The sequence below is a fragment of the Marmota marmota genome, unplaced genomic scaffold, assembly GCF_001458135.2.
Source record: "Marmota marmota marmota unplaced genomic scaffold, marMar, whole genome shotgun sequence".
NCBI classification, from domain to species: Eukaryota; Metazoa; Chordata; class Mammalia; order Rodentia; family Sciuridae; genus Marmota; species Marmota marmota.
Window position 1 is genome coordinate 14,846,630 of NW_025999853.1, and position 20,762 is coordinate 14,867,391.

The following is a 20,762-nucleotide window of genomic DNA, read 5'->3' on the forward strand; positions in this document are numbered from 1 at the left end:
AGAGCCTCTCCCTTTGTGAGCATTTAAGATTCTTCATGCCACAAATGCTTGGGGGGATCTCCTAAACTTTAAATCTAGTTCTCTAAGGATTCCTAAGACATGCTCTCAGCCCTGGTCCCTTAGGATGCTCTAAGCCAAAATGCATGGACCAGAATTGTTTTAGGATGTCTCTCCTATCATGGTGAGAAACTGGAAAAAGGCAGCATAATAAAGATTGTGCTGTTGACCCTCCAGAGATACATGGCTCCCTTGAGAATGGGGACACTCAACAGGTATTCATTTCTCAGATCTGTAGTAACAATTTCACATATGATAGCATGTATTCCTCAATGGCTTCAATAAGCATTACTGCCCTGCACTTTTAGAAACATGGATAAACAGTTCAGCTGACTGGCTAATATTTCTCTTCCAAAAGCAAAAGATATGAAAACCACTTTCATTTAGGTTCATTATAATAGATACACTAGGAAACTTTTCTCTCCTTCCCCGAAGGGCCTGGCACTCATCAATGGGACGCAGATGATCACCTCCCTGGGCTGTGAAGCTGTAGAGAGAGCCAGTGCCATCGCCAGGCAGGCTGACATTGTGGCGGCCCTGACCCTGGAGGTGCTGAAGGGAACCACCAAAGCCTTTGATACCGGTCAGTGGGTTCTTCCCATCAGTGAGGTTCTTCCCCCAGAGCTGGTGGGGCAAGTCGGTGGCAGGTTTTAGGCATGGGAGTTGTGGGGGTAGAGAAAGAAAGGGAAAACCCAGATACCCACGGCACACCCAGTTCTGATACAGCTTCCTCTGAGTTATGCCACACTTGAGCTTTGCAATGACCATGTTTACAGATGCTGACCTTGGAAGTTAAATGACCTGCCCTAGATCACGTAATGCATGTGTCAAACTGGGTGTTGTTTGAGGAATCTGTTTGCAGGACTTTAAAACTAGAGTAGAATCAGGATTGGTCTTAATTAGAAAATTGGGAGATAAAAACTAGAGAAGTATCTTATTGAGAAAGCAGAGAATTTTAAAAAGCCCCTATATAATAAGAAGTAGGGCAGAAAAATAATCTTAAATGAGGCCACTATTTGAGCTCCCTGCTATCATTAGCCCAGTTCTTTTGAGTATCTCCAGTTCAGTTCTTTGTAGAATCCACATATAGTCGGCACCTTAGTATTTTAAAGTACAAAATAGTAAAGTTGATTAGGAAAAATTTTGCTTTTGGAATTGAGTTTCTAACTTTGAGTGGTAGGGAAGGACTTCTGGACTTTTCGATGGTCCTGATAGCAGTCTATTAATTTCTCAGATCTTTTCACCTTGCTCATTTCTAGACATTCATGCTGTCCGCCCTCACCGTGGGCAAATTGAAGTGGCTTTTCGGTTTCGATCTCTGTTGGACTCAGATCACCACCCTTCAGAGATAGCAGGTCTGGGCATGTTTATGTGAGGAAGCTTATTTGGCTGGGTATTCTCTAGGAAGCATTGGTAACAGGTAACCTGTCTCCTGCTCCCTCTTCCACAGAGAGCCACAGGTTCTGTGACCGTGTTCAGGATGCCTACACCTTGCGTTGCTGTCCACAGGTAAGACAAAAAGCAAGACAGTCAACCAAGTTTCTTTTCTTTTCCCAAATTCAGCAGAGAAAATGGAAAAAGAGGTATTAGAAAACCATGTCATGGCCAATCATAATCCGATTTTCTTTAGTACCTCTATGAAAAATTATGTGCATCATGCCTGCATTCTTCCAGTTACTAAAAACTCTCTACTCTCTGTGCTAAACCAGTTTCTTTTGAATAGCTTTACCTTAACCTCTTTTCAGAGTCCAGCAGACAACTTGCTTTGTTGATCTAGAGCAACAACTCAATAGAGTTAAAAGAGTTTTGCTGGTTCACCCTATTAGATAAATCTTAAACCAGCTGGTCAGGGATGTGTATAGGAGACCCTCTTTCCATCTTTCAAAATTTAAGTGCCAAATAGCTAAACTGTGGAACCAACCTAGATGCCCTTCAGTAGATGAATAAATAAAGAAAATGTGGTATATATACACATGAAATATTATTCAGCATTAAAAGAGAATAAAAGCATGGCATTTGCAGGTAAATGGATGGAGTTGGAGAAAATAATGCTAAGTGAAGTAAGCCTATCCCCCAAAAAACAAATGCCGAATGTTTTCTCTGATATAAGGAGGCTGATTCATAATGAGGTTGGTAGGTGGAGCATGGGAGGATTAGATAAACTCTAGATAGGGGAGAGGGGTGGGAGGGGAAGGGAGAGGGCATGGGGATAGAAAAGATAGTGGAATGAGATAGATATCATTATCCTAAGTACATCTATAAAGACACAAATGGTGTGACTATACTTTGTGTACAGAGACACGAAAAATTGTGCTCTATATGTGTAATATGAATTGTAATGCATTCTGCTGTCATATATAACAAATCAGAATAATAAATAAATAAATGTATATATAAATAAAATTCAAGTGCCTGTCCATAAATATACCTTATCTGCCTCTTAGGTAAATTATCATAAATTAATATGTGCATCTTTAAAGTGCAGATGAGCTGCGCTGGCATTAGGCATCCTGTTTTGCTGATTATATCAATTCCTATAAATTGATTGAGAGATTAACAGGCATTTAAAAAAATAATATGTCAGTTAGTTTGTGCCAAGTTCAGTCTAAAGTATACTACTGGGTCCTCCTTAGAGTAAATGCCCTTATTTCCTTTTCCTCAGCAAATCTTATTCTGGAATATTTACAGGAAAGAATTGCCAAATGAATTGGCTTAAGAGCATTCTGATAGTCTTAAGAATGACAGCTGACTCTATGGGACAGGCACCACAATCAGTGTCTTCCAAGCATTAATGCCTTAATTTTAATTTTTCAATGAGATAGCTAGTTTCTCCGATTTTATAGTAGGGAACTGAGAAACAGAGTTAAGTACCTTGGCCAAGATAGCTCAACTAGATCTTTACTTCCTTGACATCTGGAAGAAGCCAGATGGCAGGCGCTGCTGCTATGCAGCATTATGGCCAAACTTGGCTTGGTGCAAGGTGGCTGCCTTACTTCTGAGTATCTTTTAATGTGATACCTTCGTGCTTCATAAACTTAACCTCCCTGGATAAAAGGCATCGTCTGAATGATCTCTGTGAATCATGTCTGAGAGTTTGTCTGCATTGTCTTATTTATATCTCACACACAGTAAGGTAAGTTTCGTCATCTGTTTTCCATTTCTGCTTCAACTATAGACTTCAATAACTTGCCCATGTGCTACCATGTCCTACCTGAAAGCAAAACCCCCTGGAATTGACATCCTTTATTTCACATCCTGCAGTTTTGTAATAGATTGTTCTGATGTAAATTCATATTATAATGAATTTATTCTAATTTGTTTTAATGAAAACTCAGAAGATTTAACCATGCTATTTTCCTGTTCTAAATGAATCAAGCATAATTGTCATGACTGTAAATTCAAACCACTTTTCTGGGGGAAATACTAAAGATGTTATTTAGTATTTTGAACATTGTTTTCTTACATTAGAACATTGTTTTCTTACATTAATGGGTTATATTATTTGATATGATTGTATTTATATTATTTATATGACTGTATTTCAGATCCATGGTGTGGTAAATGACACCATAGCGTTTGTGAAAGACATCATTACCACTGAACTGAACAGTGCAACAGATAATCCTGTATCTTTTTGAATGTCTGCTGATCTGAATTTATAGAATACCAGCTGGTAATTTTAGGATTGGCTTAAGCAGTCATTTTGCAGAGCATTTCAATGCTGGAGAAAATGCACAATTAACACCTTGAATGCAGTTCATTGTCTGGGTTAGCAGATGATCACACAATACCTGTGCAAGGTTTCTCACAAGACGTTTGGTGTGTGTTTTCTGACAAAACTATCTTAGGATGTGTGTTTTAGACTCTCTCACATTGCTTCATAGTTAATTCAAACCCACACTAAAATAATTCTCAGGACTGTGAATCTCTCAACTCACCTCAAACAGTCCCCTTCCACTTTGGCCACCAAGTGGAATAGTAGTGTTCATGAACTCTACTGAATCTAATCTCTTGCATCCATTCTTGCATGGTAGGGAAGAGGAAGGAAGGAAGGAAGGAAGGAAGGAAGGAAGGAAGGAAGGAAGGAAGGAAGGAAGGAAGAAAGGATGGATTACCATTGAATTCCTGGATGAGGGGGAGGGGACAAATTTTTTTATTTTCTCAACGAAAGACTTCATTATGATTTCTATATAGGCTAATAATTGGGAGTTCTCCTGAAAGAATATATGCCTCAATTTTTTATTGCAGATATAGAGCACCTATTACATAGTGCTGGATACTATGGACATTAAAGTCTAATTGCTATAGTCCAATAGCCAACAGAGAAACTCAGAACAACTACAGGACAATAGAACATACTTAAGTCCTCAATGAGTGCAGAGATCAATGGCTACCAGGATTGAAAGAAAGGAGAGCCCAAGGTCTCCTGTGGTGGGGCAGGTTTATGGAGAAGAGCCAGAGCCAGGCCTAATCAGTTTCCAGTTGAGAGCATAGAAACAGTCACTCCAAACTTGACTAATTTAATGTAACACATGCAACACCAATTCTTTGAAGGTCAGACCCTTTCTCACACACAGTAAGTTCCCAGTTAATGAGTTGTCCCTCAGTTTTTGTGGGGACTCATTCCAGGACCCCCCCCCACCCCGTGGATACCAAAACTGGAAGATGCCAAAGTTCCTTTTATATAAAGGCATAGTATTTCAGATAAATTTTGCACATCCTTATATGTACTTCAAAACATCTCTAGAGTACCTTTAATACCTAATTTAATATAAATATAATACCTAATATAAAGAGTATATATATATATAGTATTTAATATAATAGTATAATATAATAGTGTATTGTAGTATTTAATATAATATGAATAGTGTACTATAGTATTTAGGGAATAATGACAAGAAAAAAGTATGTACACGTTCAATACAGACACAATTTCTTTCCAAATATTTCCTTTCCTTTCCTTTCCCCTCCTTCTCTCCCTCACCCTCCCCGCCTTTCTTTCTTGTAGTAGTGGGGATTGAACCCAGGTTTTGGTGCATGTAAGGCAAGTGCACTGACCTACATCCTCAGCTCTCCAAATATTTCCAATTTGAGTTTGATCAAATCTTTAGATGCAGAATCTGTAGGTACAGGGACCTATTGTATTCTTTAGTAGGTGAAAATGAGCTCTTTGGAACCAGAATGTGTCTGCCTGGGTGCCCGCCGGTTTTTGAAAGGTTGGAATTATTTCTGCAAGTAATACTATTCAGTGAGTCTAAAGTTGCCTCCTACTGATGGATTGGGAGGATCCATTCACTGCCAACTGTTGTTAGACACTGACGGGCAACAGAATTATTGAGTAAAGAGTTTGAAATTTTTCCCAGCATCAATTGTTTCAGATATTTTGATGGTTGCTCATCAGCCCAATCTTCCATTCAACAGGTTCCTTCATGGAGTACAAACTCACAGTAGCCACTGAAGAAATAGAATTTGCTTTCAAACAGGCATCCTGGTCTCTATTCTCAGTTTCAACTTAAACAGTTTTTGAATGCAACTGCTAATCACCAGATTAGTACATTATGGTGCTTGGGAATCTCTGACCTCAGAGAAGACACAATTTCCTACTCCATGTTTCTGTGGCCCCAGTTGGGTATACACAATTTACCTTTAATTTTTTTTTCTTTTGTGCTCTTTTATGTCAATGTGCTTTCAGGAAGACTGTCTCTTTCCCTTTACCCCACATCTGTACCAGGACCACTGCTTCATTGCTAAAAGTCAGCAGGTGGGGCAGGAGTTAGGCTTGAAGTTCTATTCCACCTTAACCTATTTTCAAAGATGGTCTTTGCCAGTCGGGGAGAGACAATTTCTGGAGGGAATTTCCACGGTGAATACCCAGCCAAAGTAAGCTTTTGAAAATCACTCCCAACCCTGAAATACATATTCCAATAGAGGCCAACTAAACTGCAAGATTCTTTTAGGCCCTCGACTATTTGGCCATCGGCGTCCATGAACTTGCTGCGATTAGTGAAAGAAGAATCGAAAGGCTCTGTAACCCCTCCCTCAGTGAGCTGCCTGCTTTCCTGGTGGCTGAAGGTGGTCTGAACTCTGGCTTCATGATAGCCCACTGCACAGCCGCAGCCCTTGGTGAGGACCTTGCCCTCCTGGAACTCAAGTTCCTTAAACTAGGTCCCTGATGCTTAAAGTATAGTCCTGGGTGCTTGTTAGAACAAGGGGACCTCAAGGCTCAACCCAAACTCATTATCTGTATTATAGCAAGATTCCTATGATTTTAATGCGCACAATCAAGTTTCAGAGGACCCAGTGAAGGCTTCCCTCACCTCCCAGAGATATTTCTGGCCAACACTAAGGCCTTATTTCAATTCAGAATGTCACTTATGTCATGCTGAGCATTTGGAACTGTTAAATCTTTCTGCCCAAAACCTGTAGGACCAGCCTCAGCCCTCAGATATCACACCTGAATTCTAATCTTGTTGCTTCTGCTTACATAAGCAGTCAAATTGTTTTCCAGTAACTGAACATGATCATCATGGCTTTTTTCTCCAAGTCTCCAGGGCATACGAAATGCTTCCAGTGTTTTCGATTTGGCCTTGTAATATGAGAGTCTTAAGCTCTTCATCCCTGCCTTATCTCAGAACTCACTAGAACTTTAGAGTCCTTCTCACTCTGGGGAAAAATTGACTTGCTTCCTTTTCCCAGAGTGATTTTGAACCATCTGGTGCTTGGGTCATGGCCAAGATCTCCAGGTGATGGTCTTCCATGCTATGGAGACTTTGAGGAAGTCACATGTCATTTTGGTATTTAATCCTCTTGGGAGCACTTCTTAATTTGCACTGGTCTCTTGCAGTTTCTGAGAACAAGGCTCTGTGCCACCCCTCATCTGTGGACTCGCTCTCTACCAGTGCTGCCACGGAGGATCACGTCTCCATGGGAGGGTGGGCAGCCAGGAAGGCCCTCAGGGTCATCGAACACGTGGAACAAGGTAACACGCTTGTAAAATATTATGTTGGTGGTTCTCAAAGTGAGATCTTCCCCACCACCAGCAGCAGCAACAATTGGAAACACATTAGGAAATGCAGGTTCTAAGGCTCCCTCCCAGACCTGCTGAACCAGAAACTCTAGAGAGAGGACAGCAGCAACTTCTGTTTAAAGAGTCTTCCAGGTGACTCTGATGCTTGTTGAGAATTAGAAACCAAGGAACTATGCCAAGATCAACTGGTTCCTTGGATTTTTAAAAACGAAACTTTAAAAACACATTCAGAACTGGAGAGAATAGTACCATGAACCCTTGCACACTTCACTCTGACTCAACAGTTAATACAATTGCTTCATTTTTTCTTTTACTTTTCCCAAATTATTTTCGAGCAAATCCCCAATGTCATATCATTTTATTCCCACATCCATTCTCTCTTCAATATGAATGCTTTCTTATCTACCAAGGCACCATTATCACATCCAACACCATTCAGTGTTAAGTCCTGGTGTCACCACCAAATGCATATTCAAAATTTCCCAGTTACAGTGTCTCAATGTCTTTATGGTGGTTTTGTTCAAGTCAGGATTCAAGGACCATGTTTTAAATTTGGTTGTCATAATTTTAAACAACTTCTTTTTTTTTTTTTTTTTTTCGGTATCGGAGATTGAACTCAGGGGCACTCAATCACTGAGCCACATCCCCAGCCCTATTTTATATTTTATTTAAAGACAGGGGCTCACTCAATTGCCTAGTGCCTCACTTTTACTGAGGCTGGCTTTGAACTCGTGATCCTCCTGTCCAGCCTCCTGAGCCACTGGGATTACAGGCATGTGCCACTGTGCCCAGCTTAAACTTCTTTTAATCTATAAAGTCCCTTGTTTTGTTTTGTTTTTCCCCGTGTGCCTTTAACTAATGGAAAAGTCAGGTTAGTTTTCCTGTAGAAAGACTGACATTCTGGATTTGCCTGTTGGCTTCCTTATGGTGTCATTTTTTAAAAAATCTTTTTATTCTAATTTGTTATATATGACAGTAGAATGCATTAAAATTCATATTAGATATATAGAGCACAATGTTTCATATCTTTGCTTGTATACAAAGCATATTCACACCATTCATGTCTTCTTCATACATGTACTTAGGGTAGTGATGTCCATCTCATTCCACCATCTTTTTTTTTACCCCCTTGCTTCTTTCCTCCCCCTCCCTCCCCTTTGCCCTATCTAGAGTTTGTCTAATCTTCCCATGCTCCCCCTCCCAACCCCACTATGAATCCTCCACCTTGTATTGGACACAGCCACATCAATGTTTATTGCAGCACAATTCACAATAGCAAAACCGTGGGAACCAACCTAGATGCCCTTCAGTAGATGAATGGATAAAGACACTGTGGCATATATACACAATGGAATATTACTCAGCAATAAAAGAGAATAAAATCGTGGCATTTGCAGGTAAATGGATGGAGTTGGTGTCACTTTTAACTTGTCATTTGTCCCATGCATTTCTTATACATTGCAGTTAAATATAAAGACTTACTAAGATTTAGGTCCAACTTGTGTGACAAAGCTACATCACAGAGACAACTATGATAAGTAACCCTCTCTCTGCTTTCTTAATCATTGTTCATTTTGTTTTTTAAAGAAAGAGAAATTGCCTTCCTCTAGACATTATCCTCTTAATTTCCTAAGTTTATGCAATAGTACTTCATAAATACTATTGGCTGACCAAAGAGCAGAACTATTTTAAGGTAAATGTGAAAATTGAATATTGTTTTTTAGGGAGGGGATAATAGCTGTTTTGAGATATATTCACCTATCTTACAATTTACCAATTTCAAGTGTACAGTTAGGGATTTTAGTATATTCACAGAGTTGTGCAACCATCACCATAATCAATTTTAGAACTTGCTCATCAGCCCAAGAAGAAACCTTGGCCCCTCTAGCTATCACATACCCATTCTCCCTTCTACTCCTAGGCAACCACTGATCTGCTTTCTGTCTCTATATATTTATGTATTCTTGACAATTCGTACCAGCAGAATCATACAATATGTAGTCTTTTTTTATTGGTTGTTCAAAACATTACAAAGCTCTTGACATATCATATTTCATACATTAGATTCAAGTGGGTTATGAACTCCCATTTTTACCCCAAATACAGATTGCAGAATCACATCGGTTACACATCCACATTTTTACATAATGCCATACTAGTAACTGTTGTATTCTGCTACCTTTCCTATCCTCAATATGTAGTCTTTTTTGACTGGCTTTTCTCACTTAGCCTAATATTTTCAAGATTCATTAGTTGTAGCATGTGTTCATTAGTTATAGCATGTGTCAACACTTCATCCATGTTTATGGTCAAATAATGTTCTATTGTATGGATAGGTCACATTTTGTTTATTGTTTCATCAGTTGAGGACACTTGGTTTGTCTCTACCTTTTGGTTCATATAAATGATGCAACTGTGAACCTGTACAAGTTTTTTTGTGGGCAAGTCTCCATTTCTCTAGAGTGGAGCCCTGGGTCAGATGCTAACTCTGCATTTGTCTTTTTGAGGAATAGCCAGAGTATGTTCCAACATGGCAGCACTGTGTTACATTCCCACCAGCAGTGTTTGAGGGTCCGATTCCTCCACATCTTCACCAGGACTTGTTATTGTCTACCACAGTGCATTTTGAATGTTCACTCTTCAGATGTTTCCCCCACCGCACATGTTGTTTGGACCAAAAGGCCTAAATAGTTGTCTTTATCTATCTTCTTGTCTTCTCTCCATTTCATCAGCAAATCAACCCTATCTTCCAAAGATAACAAAGCAAGACTGGCACTTTCTATTTAGTCTCCTTGTTTTCACTACAAAGCAGGGTGAACTTTGACAAACATAATTGAGAACATACCATGCCCCTGCTGAAAATCTGTCAGTTACTTCCTAGGGCTCAAAACAAAATCCAACCCTGATTGCGGTCCACGAAGTGGTTTGGGTTCTGTCTCTCATTGCCTCTTCTCTTTATCACATCTCTACTCTGGAGCTACAGTTTTGCCTTGTACCTGCCAATGAGCACATCCTTCCCTCTGTACCTTCCTGGATCTTCTGGACTTTGCTTGGTTCCCTTCTTCATTTAATCTAGGTGGTTGATCAGCTTTTATCTCCAATGCCTTCCCCATCAGCAATTGCCATTCTTTCTCCATTGTTCTAATGGAGCTTGAATAACTCATCTATACTTAGGTCTATTCCCAGTGAGATTCAAGCTCTATGAGGGCAGGGATCTTTGTTTGGGTCACATCCCTGAATGAGCCTGGAACTCATAATAAAGGGCCTGCTATAGACTTGACACATAAATGATAGATCTAGCTCATCCAGTGTTCTGTCCATTTAAATCAGGGAAGTGCAATTGGGAGGAAAATGGCAGTTCGTATTTCAAGCATATTCATTACTTAAGTGTGTTTTGATTACAGATATTTAAAAAATACCTATAAATCTTGGAATCCACTGGTGCTATATATAAAGTATAAGATAAAAACTTATCTATTTATCACCTACTGATTATTTATTGTACAGGTAACTAGTGGGAGCATGGAAAGAAAATATGCCCACCTGGTTGGGTGGACATGCATCTATCACTTCAGCACAGTGGGTTAAACAGCGAATGAGATATACTTGGCTTCTGCCCTCCTGGAAATTAAAGTCTAGACAGAAAAGCAAATATTGGACAACTTGGCAACTCTTTGTAGCATTTAAGAAGATTCTAACTAAAGAATTGAAATGTAGGGGAATATAAATGAACATCTTGATGAAATATAGACTGACTTAATAGGTTTGGGATCCAGATCAGGGTTGGATATTCTTTCTGACTTCCTGTCCTACCCACGTGACACAAACCCGGCCAACAAACCTTGGTTAGAAGATATGAATGGGGGAAATGGCAGTTTTCATTGGTGTAGCTTATAAAACCTTCCTTACCTTTCTAGGTAAGGAAGTCTCATAATCTATCCAGGTAAATGTCTCAATTATCCCCTTCTCACGGTTAAAGATACTTCCAAGGGGTTAGAAAAGCAGGTTTAAAATGATAACTGATACCAATGCAACTTCATTCCACCAATAGACAAAGAACCACTACCTGTTAGTTAGCCACTGATGACTGTTGACTTTGGATGATTTCTCTTCTTCAAGCATGACATCAGAAGGCTTTAATCAGCCACTGTCTTGGCATTTTTGTTTTAGTGCTGGCCATTGAGCTCCTTGCAGCCTGCCAGGGCATAGAGTTCCTACGACCCCTGAGAACAACCACTCCACTGGAGAAGGTCTATGACCTGGTGCGCTCTGTTGTAAGGTAAAGTCAACAGGTCCCTGGAAGTTACACCATTTCAGAACTGTGAACCTTGGCAATACCAAATGTTTGGCTGATGGACTGATATGCTTTTCTCTGTAGGCCCTGGATAAAAGATCGCTTCATGGCTCCAGACATCGAGGCGGCACACAGGCTGCTCCTGGAACAGAAGGCAAGTTGGCTACTTGGATTATTTCTTAGTTTGGGGTTGTTATGAGAAAGCAAAGTGAGAGTGGAGAGAGAGAGGAACATTGTCTAATTCTACTTTGTCCTGGATTCCTTGGAAGTGAACACAAAGGTATGGAGGCAACTTGAAAAGCCATGCAGAAGCCATTTGATAACCAGTGTCTCATGTTGCACCCAAACATTGATTACCTATGGCTTGGAAACTGAAATGAATTTTTAAGAGTTTTGAGACCAATATTCGTGGTGAGAAAAATTAGATGAAAGGTTCATAGGCCATCCCCCTCCCCAAGATGTCCTCTTTCATTCAAAAGTACTTTCTCTTTCTGGTGATGTTGGCAAAACTACCCCCACCAGGTGCAAGGGCTTTACAGACCTGGGGGAAATTAAGTCCCAGGTTTTTATTTCAAAGGGGCTTTGAGTTCATCTAGTATTCTGGTATGTCCTTGCCCCATCTTGCTTGGAGAGTTATAGGTTTTCTTTGCCACTTATTTTCCTCTGGTTACATTGACCATAGGATTAGAAGATTGATATAGCTGCCTAGCATGCTGATTCATCATAAATATCATACATATATGAAACTTTTTGAATAATTTGTGAGTATCATGTGTTCCCTAAAATCACTTGATTCCTCCCAAAATAGTTGCTATGCTCCAGGAAAACAAATTTTCTCTTTGATCCTTCTACCTGTCATTTCTAAGTGCACCTGGTACCCTGTTAGGGGAAGCCACTCGTCCAGTACCCACTTTGGTACTAGGTGAAAGGTGTATGTAAGAGGAACTAGCTTCTGAAAGGAGACAATTTCTAAGATCAGAGAGTTCTTGACCATCAGTGATAATTAGATAAAAAGCAGCTGCAAACCAAAAAATGGGTTTCATAACTTGAAAAGATGTTATGCTTCAAAGAGAATAGGTTGATAGATGGAGGGGGGAACTAAGCCAGGATCTGAGGCAGCGCTTCTCAAACTTGAATGTGTACATGAATCTCCTGGGTATCTTGTGAAAATGTATGATTCCGTAGTTTTAGAGCTGAGCAATAAGATTATGACCTGTCTCAGGTAACACTGATGGGGACAGGCACAGGCCATACTGGAGTAGCAAGAGTCAAAGGCACAGAGCACTGTGGCATGGAGGTAGAGCCATGGGAAAATCCAACGAACTGCCTTTTATCATTTAAGGCTTCTTTAAAAATAACAAGGTCATGGTGTACCCTTGAGCAGCCATCCTTGACTATGCCCGCATTGAATTTTCTAGGTTCTGTTTGTTGTCTGCTTTGCTTGCTTGTTTTGCTTTGAAAGAAAAAGCAGCTTAACACCTTCGAAACCTTAGAAATGTTTTGGACTTTGTATTTTTAAAGGCTTTTTATACAGTTAGCAACTAAGTGACATAGATCATGTATCAAATGGCTCAAAATAAAAGCAGAGGGACAGCCACTCAGCCTAGGTCTAGCCAGGCATACAGGATATTTTGACTTGGGGAGAAGTTGATGTTTAACAGCTTGTGGAAACAATGTTGTTGATCTTTCAACTTCCTCTGTCTTTGCTGCTTAGGTTTGGGATGTAGCTGTACCCTACATCGAGAAATACAGAATGGAGCATATTCCAGAATCAAGACCTATTTCTCCAACAGCCTTTTCACTGGAATCTCTACACAAGACCACCAAAATCCCAGAGTCCGAAGATCTTTAATGGCTTTGTCAGATCAGCTTAGCAGATCAGATGGCCCTTAGCTGAACACAAAACAAGTACCGTGCTGAGGGAAAACCTGAGAACTTTCCTAGGTGGATCAGTCTATTATACACTGCAGATATCCTGGGTCCTGCTCTGGCTAAGCCAGTGGCATTATTACAGATGCTAAGTCCAGCACTGTAAGTCCTCAGGTGGAAGGACTTTTCTTTCTTAATAATATCATTAGGCTACTTATTCTTAAGAATAGCCACAGTTGCAATGGGTCTGTTTTTAACTCTTAGTGTTAGAGGAACTCAATTGGAAACAGATTGACAGCATTTTTCTTTTTCAAAAAAAAAAAAAATTTGTTGGCGAATCTTATTATTTTTTTAATTCACTTCCACAAGCTAGTTGACTTTCTTTAGTTGATTGTATTATGCTATATGACTAATGTTTCTTATTATGCCCTCTAAACTGCCATTTTAAGTCATAATTTGTTCTTAAGGTGCTATTCCTTTTATTAGTTTAATTATCCATAGGTTTTTTAGCAGTTAAGTACAGAGGTGGTAAAAACCACCCACAAGGAGTTTTATATGGAAATGAATATAAAGTTAAGAAATGAATATAAAGATTGCTATTTGGGTGGCCCTTATTGTACTGCGTCTTTCATGTTTATCAAATATCATTACATATATCTTTTAATTGTTTACTCATCTGCTCAAGCTAGAGTTTGAAATTAGTATCTGTTCACAGTTGATAGTGACCCTGCTAAAATGACTCCTCATTTCACAGATAAGAGATCTGTGGAGGTTGACCAACCCCCTCCCTCTAATGGTAATCATTAAAGTTAAGCCCTGTTGACAAAGGTCAGGTGGGGCCCTAGGATGTATTACTCAATGTGTTTTCCCCTCAAGAAAATAAGGGACCTTCTGGGGAGGCTTGAGTGTCATTGTCCAGGGAAAGAGTGGGTCAGATGATTTCTTGGCATCCCAAGGCTAAGATCTGTGACTTTGCACCCATCTGTACAAATGTGTGCAAAGCACTCCAAGTGCTGGCTCTGAGGACTGTAGCTGGGAAAGAAAAGGACAGACACACTTGCCAGTTTTCCCAGCTTGAGGACAGCCTATAGTGAGTGCACCCAAAGGTGTGGTTCACAGTGGGCTCTTCAGTCTTGATTGTACCTGTCCAGAGGAAAGGTGGAGATCCTAGTGAAAACTGCTGAAGCAAAACGTGTGCTGAGGTACTTGTCTACCTAGCAGTTGTTCTTGGTGCTGTTCTTTGCTAAAAATGGAAGTTTACACTTTACACAAATGAAGTTTACTCATTCTTATACACAAGCTGCAGTTGAGCCAGTAAACCACAGCAAATGGCTGCCCTTCACTCCAGTTTGGGGAGTGCTGGACTCTGTCTACCCCTGAGGTCCTTTGGGGCACAAGGGCATTTGATGCAACTCTGTTAGTAGCTGACGTCATCTATCTTCAAGAGACTTTCAAGGTAAATATGGAATAAATGGTTTCAATGGTCTTGTTGTGGCTTTATTCTTACGTCTGTATTTGGGGGGATGGGGAGATGTTTGCACATGTCCTGGTGGCCAAAACAAGCCACGTACGTGCCGAGCCCAGCGTCAGTTTGAGAGAGTGATACTCAAGGGCATGGGTGTGTGATTTGGCATGATTCATGGTCATTATCTACCACTTACATAAAATCCAATAAATATTTTAAAAGAGATACTTTTCATACTGGTTAAAACTCATGTCTTCTGGGACTGGCCAGCAGATGTATATCTTTTTATTAAACATTATGACTCTCTCATTAATAGTATGATCATTTTGCTATTTTGGTTACCTTTGTTGAAAGTACTAATTCATTAAATGTAAGCATTGAAAATATACCCCTTTCCCTCCAGAAAAAAAGAAAAAAAGTTGGAGGACAGTCTTTCTGTCTAATGGGGTAGGCCTGATTAGTCTAAAGGTGATCCTGTTCCTTTTGCTTAGTGTAATAGGTCAAGAAAGGGCTGGAACAGATAAGCACATTGGCACACAACTGTCATCCCAATGACTCAAGAGGCTGAGGCAGGAGGATCAAAAGTTTAAGGCCAGCTCAGACAATTTAGCAAGATCCTGTCTCAAAATAAAAAGAGTTGGGATTGGAGGATGGTGATAGGGTACTACTGAGCTCAATCCCCAACACCACAAAAAGAAGACAGGGTAAAAAAGACTGGGATGGCCATTTGGGTCAGTGAGGTGGAAGAGATTTATCAGAGGCTTCTGAGAAAGTGTTTCTCTCTGAGAGCCACAGGAAGTCATCTTTCCCCCCTCCTGCTTGACCTAAATGAGGAGACACAGAGCGATGGCTATCAACAGCCAGACAGACCCAGGGCATTGTAGGAAGTCAGAGCAGAACAGAGGGAAGGGAGGAATGTGGGTCTTTCACATCATTGAGCTGCTGGGGAAACCAGTCCTGAAATCTGCCCAGCCTCTGAATTTCCAGTGGTGAATGCAGAAACTTCCTTATTTTTAAGATGATTTAGCCGAGGATTTGATACTCGTCGCCATCAGCATCCTAGCCAACCCAGCCTCTGTGCATGAGGGGCTGAGCCAGGCTGTGGTGGGTCACCTAGCACACGTGGTCCTGTCTTCAAAGACTCTTCCATCTAGTTGAGGACCTACCACGGCAACTGCCATATCCCAGAGGAAGGAAGAACAACCTCAGCTCCACGGAATCAGCAGGGAAGAGGTGACTGAGCTGGGATTTGCAGGAGGAAAGTCAAGAGAGGCATTCATGTCAGGAAACCACTTCCGTGCTTGGCCAATGTCTAAACCAGTGGCTTTGGTCATGATTTATAGGCTAAGCCCAGGAGCAGATGAGAAAACAAACAATGGCAGTGTGTCGACACACCAGGAAAAGCAAGGGCGTGCTCAGGAGCCTCGTCATGGAGAGCATAATTAATGCTCATGGTACAGTAGGGGAAGCCAAATGACAGCATGGAACACCTCTGAGTGTGCATGAGCAGGGACAGAAGGCTGGACTCAGTGGTAGTTTCCATCACCTGGGTACCAGGTGCCCCATGTCTATCGTAGCTTCTGCAGGAAAAATTGGGGGAAACAAGAGGCGGGCATTTTGGCTTTATCCTTCAACCTCTTACTATTGGAAAGGCCAAGACGCTTGGGCTTGGTGGGGAATCCAGACTTAAATAATGCCATTAGTATGTTCCATTAGAGTGTTATTCTTTTAAGAGAACCAACTCTTAATCCTGCCTGGCATTGATTCTACTTTTTAATATCCATCTATCTTGCTGCTCTAATTGGGTTATATATTTCCTGAAGGCAGTGCCCAACTTAGGACCAGAAGTTCAGAGATGGAAGGAATCCAACCTCTTCATTTGACAGATAGACAAAGAGTTCAAGATGAAATCAAAGCCCAGATTTTTGTCTCCTTTAGCGTCTCATTTAGTTTGCGTGTTCCTCACAGCATCTAACGTGTGCATCCTTATCTCACTAGAACTGATATGGACCCCAAACGAGTGACAATTGGTTCTTGGCAAAAAAAAAAAAAATTCATATTATAGTGAATTGTGATCTTTCAAGTTTTACCCTACCTAACACAATATTCTTTCTTAAAGGGAAATTTAAATTTTCTGATAATTTTAAAAGGTTTGAAAGAGCTGCTGTTTTTAGCTCAATGAAGCACACGCTAGGGATTATCACATCTTGCTGAGCCATCCTTCCACCTGAACTTCTGGTATCTGATACCTTCTACTCTCTCCACCAAAGAATCTGATCAGCTTTGTAGCTGAATCCATTCATACAACAAATATTTAAGGGCCTACTATGTGCACCAAAGCCATATTAATCTTTTTTTTATTAGTTACACATGACAGTACAATGATCTTGACATATTATACATTTGAATCAAATGGGGTATAATTTCTCATTTTTCTGAGTGTACAGGTTGCAGAATCACATTGGTCATATAGTCACGTATATTTTTTACAAGACTCTCGTCCTTGTTCTCCCCTGTGCAAAATCTTTCAGTGACTTCCCCTGACCTTTAGAATGAAGTTTCAACTGGTCTCTTGAATCCTCAGAACACTTCACGACTTTCCACACCATTGTAGAGCCCTTCTGTCTCATCAAAAGGCTCCCCAAACTTCCAAGCCAAGCAAAGCTGCCCTTCCCCACCCCATTCAATTGTTTCTCTCTTTATTTTTACTTTTACACTTTACTTTCTCATGAGCATCATCCTTTGACATTTTATTAAGAAATTCATATGCTCTGTCCCACTCACAAGTAAGCGTTTGCACTGCATCCTGGGTGGGCAAGCTTAGCAGCGTTTTGACTTTTTGTTTTGGTACTGAAGATTGAATCCAGGGTTATACTACAGTGAGCCACATCCCCAGCCCTTTTTATTTTTATTTGGGACAGGGTCTCATTAAGTTTCTTGGGTCCTCACTAAGTTGCTGAGGCTGGATTCAAACTTGCAATCCTCCTGATTCAGCCTCCCAAGTCACTGGGTGCCTCTGTGCCTGGCTTAACAGTGTATCTTGATCAATAATTTTCACTGCCACTTATCTAAGTTTCTGCAGTCATTCATTAATCATTCACTGATCATCTGTCACTACACTGGATTCTGGGGGCATGACAAGGTTGCAGCTTTGTTACGTCACCATCAAATGGGAAAGAGTTAAGCCACAAGGCTATAAAGGCTAGAGAGGTGTGGGAGCATGGGGGAGGGGCAGCCAGCTCCAGCATCCCCCCCTAGAGAAGCAAAGTATAGTCATTTCCCCTTACACGGTTTTGCTTTCTGTGGTATCAGTTACCTGCAGTCCACTGTGGCCTGAAATTATTAAATAGAAAATTCCAGAAATAAATAATTCACAGGTTTTAAGTTGTCCTGCATTCTCAGTAGCATGATGACATTTCAAGCCATCTCACTTCATCCCACCTGGAGCATCCAGGGCATCCCACTGCCCAGCATGTCCATGATGCCTCTTAGCAGGCTTCTCAGCAATCAGTCCAGCTGACCTAGTATTACAACACTTGTGTTCAGTCAAGTGGCCCTTATTTTATTTAATCCTGGCCCCAAAGTGTAAGAGTTGTGTTGCTGGCAGTTCAGATGTGCCAAAGAGAAGCTGTAAAGTGCTTCAAGTGGAAAGGTAAAGAACAACAAAATTTTTTTTTGTAGTGGGGAAGGTACCAAGGATTGAACTCAGGGCCACTTGACCACTGAGCCACATCCCCATCCCTATTTTGTATTTTATTTAGAGACATGGGCTCACTGAGTTGCTTAGTGCCCCACTTTTACTGAGGCGGGCTTTGAACTCGTGATCCTCCTGCCTCAGCCTCTTGAGCTGCTGGGATTACAAGTGTGTGCCACCATGCTCAGCAGAACAATGAGATATTTTAAAGAAAGAGAGACCACACTCATGTAACTTTTATTAGCTTATTGTTAAAATTTTTCTTTTCTTATTGTTTTTCTTTTCACTTGCCTAAATTATAAATTAAACTTTATCACAGGTATGAATGTATGAGGGAAAAAAAACAGTGCCTTATGGATAGGGTTTGGGTACCATCAGTGGTTTCAGGCCTCCACTGGGGGTCTTTGAACATATCTCCTCTGTAGATCCAGGGAGACACTGCATCCCAGGCAGAGGGAACAGCCCTGCAAAACCCAGAACAGCTGACTCAAAAGATGTGTTTGAGGAAGTGCGAAGACCCGTGGGACCTACCGGGGCCTAGAGCCCAGTGCATCTGGGACTTTAATGGGCACGTGAATCACCTGGAGGCTTGTGAAGGTGCAGATTCTCATTCAGCAGGTCTGGAGTGAGGTCAAGGTCCTGCACTTCTAGTAAGCTCCCAGCACACAGCCTGGGAGGACCGAGGTGGTTCAGGTGGGCACCCTCTTCTGCTTTCACTTGAAAAAGATACGAATTCTCTTTTTGTTTAGAGTGATCACCTCCTAGCAGGTGTTCTCATTCCTTAGCTGAAAGGGTATAATCCTGTGTGACTTGGGTCCCAGGGCAGATCTAACATTTGGTTTTGGCTTTTGTATCTATCTTCAAGATTCTTTCACCAATCACAAGATGGCCAAAGGCCCTTGAGGCAGGGACAATGACATGCAATGTTACCCTTAACTTTCCCACCAGGGATATTGCTATGGTTTAAATATGGTTTGTCCTAGAAGGGTCTGTGTGCTGGAAGCTTGTGAGAGCAGGAGCCAGAAAGAAGATATGCTGACCAGGGTGGACCAGCATTGCAGTAATTCCAGGCTTCGTATCCCATCATGCCCAGCTTCCTGTACAAAGTATCTGATGAACCAGAGAGCGGGTGACCAAGCACATGAACTGCTCCTGACCAACGTCCTGATTGGACAGGGGGCACATGACTACTGAGAGTCTCACTCTAATTGGATGCAGAAACTCCTCTCTCTAAAAGTCATTAGCGAATAGCTTTAAAGGTCCCATCCAGCAATGCCATATAAATCCCTAGACAGCAGCAATTCAGTGGCAACCCACCCGGGACCCCTCCCTTGTGGGAGCTCTGCTCCTTTCTGTTTCAAAAACAAATTGTTACTTTGCTCTCACCCTCCATTGTTCCCGAGACAAAGAACCTACACCTTGCTTGTCTCACCAGGTTCTCACTGTGGCAATGTTGGGATGTGGGACCTCTGGAAGGTGGAGCATAATGGGAGGTCTTTAGGTCATCTAGTGGTGTGTCCTTGAAAGAATTAAGGCCTTTCTACTGGGACTCTGGCAAGTTCTTGCAATGCCATTATTACAAAAGCCTAAGCTTGGCCTCACACAATCCCTCTCTGGCTCCATGTATCCAGATGTGATTGCTTCCTCTCACACAAACTCCCACCACTGCAACCTGCCATGAGTTGACACAGCCAAAGGGGACCCCTGCCAGAACCCATGCCATACTCAGAACTTTTCAGCAATCAAAATTCTGATCTAACTAAGCCTATTTTCTTCATAAGTAGCATACCTCAGGTATTTCATTTTAGTAACAAAAACTGACTAATATGGGCATTTTGATTTGGTTTATACCGAATACGGTAAAGTCTCTCTAATTCAGGCTCTGTTAACCTAAATTTGGTGATAATTTGGTATTTAATTACTTTTTATAAATAGGACAAAATTTGACAATGAAGCTGTGGTTATAAAGCTAATGTAAACATTTTAAAAAGATTTCAGTAAACTCACCTGGCTTAAAAATACCCATTTATATAAATAATCATTCACTCTGCAAATGATTTTGCAATTGGTTTGTTCAACTTTGTTAAAACAAAACAAAACTCGGATGGACAATACAGTGATCTACTCCCAGGGCTGTATGGAACAATAGTAATAGCAACAGCAAATATTTATTGAGAGTTGTAAAATCTTTTTAGGGACTAGTGAGAATCAAAGACTTAACAATTTTTAAAAACTACATTATAAGGGTTGATCAAAATGTAAAAGGCTCCTGTATCCCTGTGTAAAGGGAGGAATCCTGAACTCCGCCACGACACTTCATGGCTAGAGTTGAAAACACAGTATTAATGGAAGG

At 40.9% G+C, this 20,762-nt stretch overlaps 1 protein-coding gene across 4 annotated transcripts in view; it reads left to right on the forward strand.

The window, feature by feature from the left end:
• LOC107139997 (leukotriene A-4 hydrolase) overlaps nucleotides 1-13,859 on the forward strand; it is a 61,318-nt gene extending 47,459 nt beyond the window's left edge. For all 4 annotated transcript variants that reach the window (XM_048803637.1, XM_015482914.2, XM_048803658.1 and 1 more), the window contains 10 exons: nucleotides 493-640; nucleotides 1,317-1,412; nucleotides 1,508-1,566; nucleotides 3,603-3,683; nucleotides 5,875-5,940; nucleotides 6,018-6,183; nucleotides 6,905-7,039; nucleotides 11,258-11,366; nucleotides 11,466-11,535; nucleotides 13,096-13,859. In XM_048803637.1, the coding sequence (XP_048659594.1) occupies nucleotides 493-640; nucleotides 1,317-1,412; nucleotides 1,508-1,566; nucleotides 3,603-3,683; nucleotides 5,875-5,940; nucleotides 6,018-6,183; nucleotides 6,905-7,039; nucleotides 11,258-11,366; nucleotides 11,466-11,535; nucleotides 13,096-13,233 (1,068 nt within the window). In that variant the 3' untranslated portion in view covers nucleotides 13,234-13,859. The remainder of the gene's footprint in view (nucleotides 1-492; nucleotides 641-1,316; nucleotides 1,413-1,507; nucleotides 1,567-3,602; nucleotides 3,684-5,874; nucleotides 5,941-6,017; nucleotides 6,184-6,904; nucleotides 7,040-11,257; nucleotides 11,367-11,465; nucleotides 11,536-13,095) is intronic.
• Nucleotides 13,860-20,762: the final 6,903 nt, after the last annotated feature.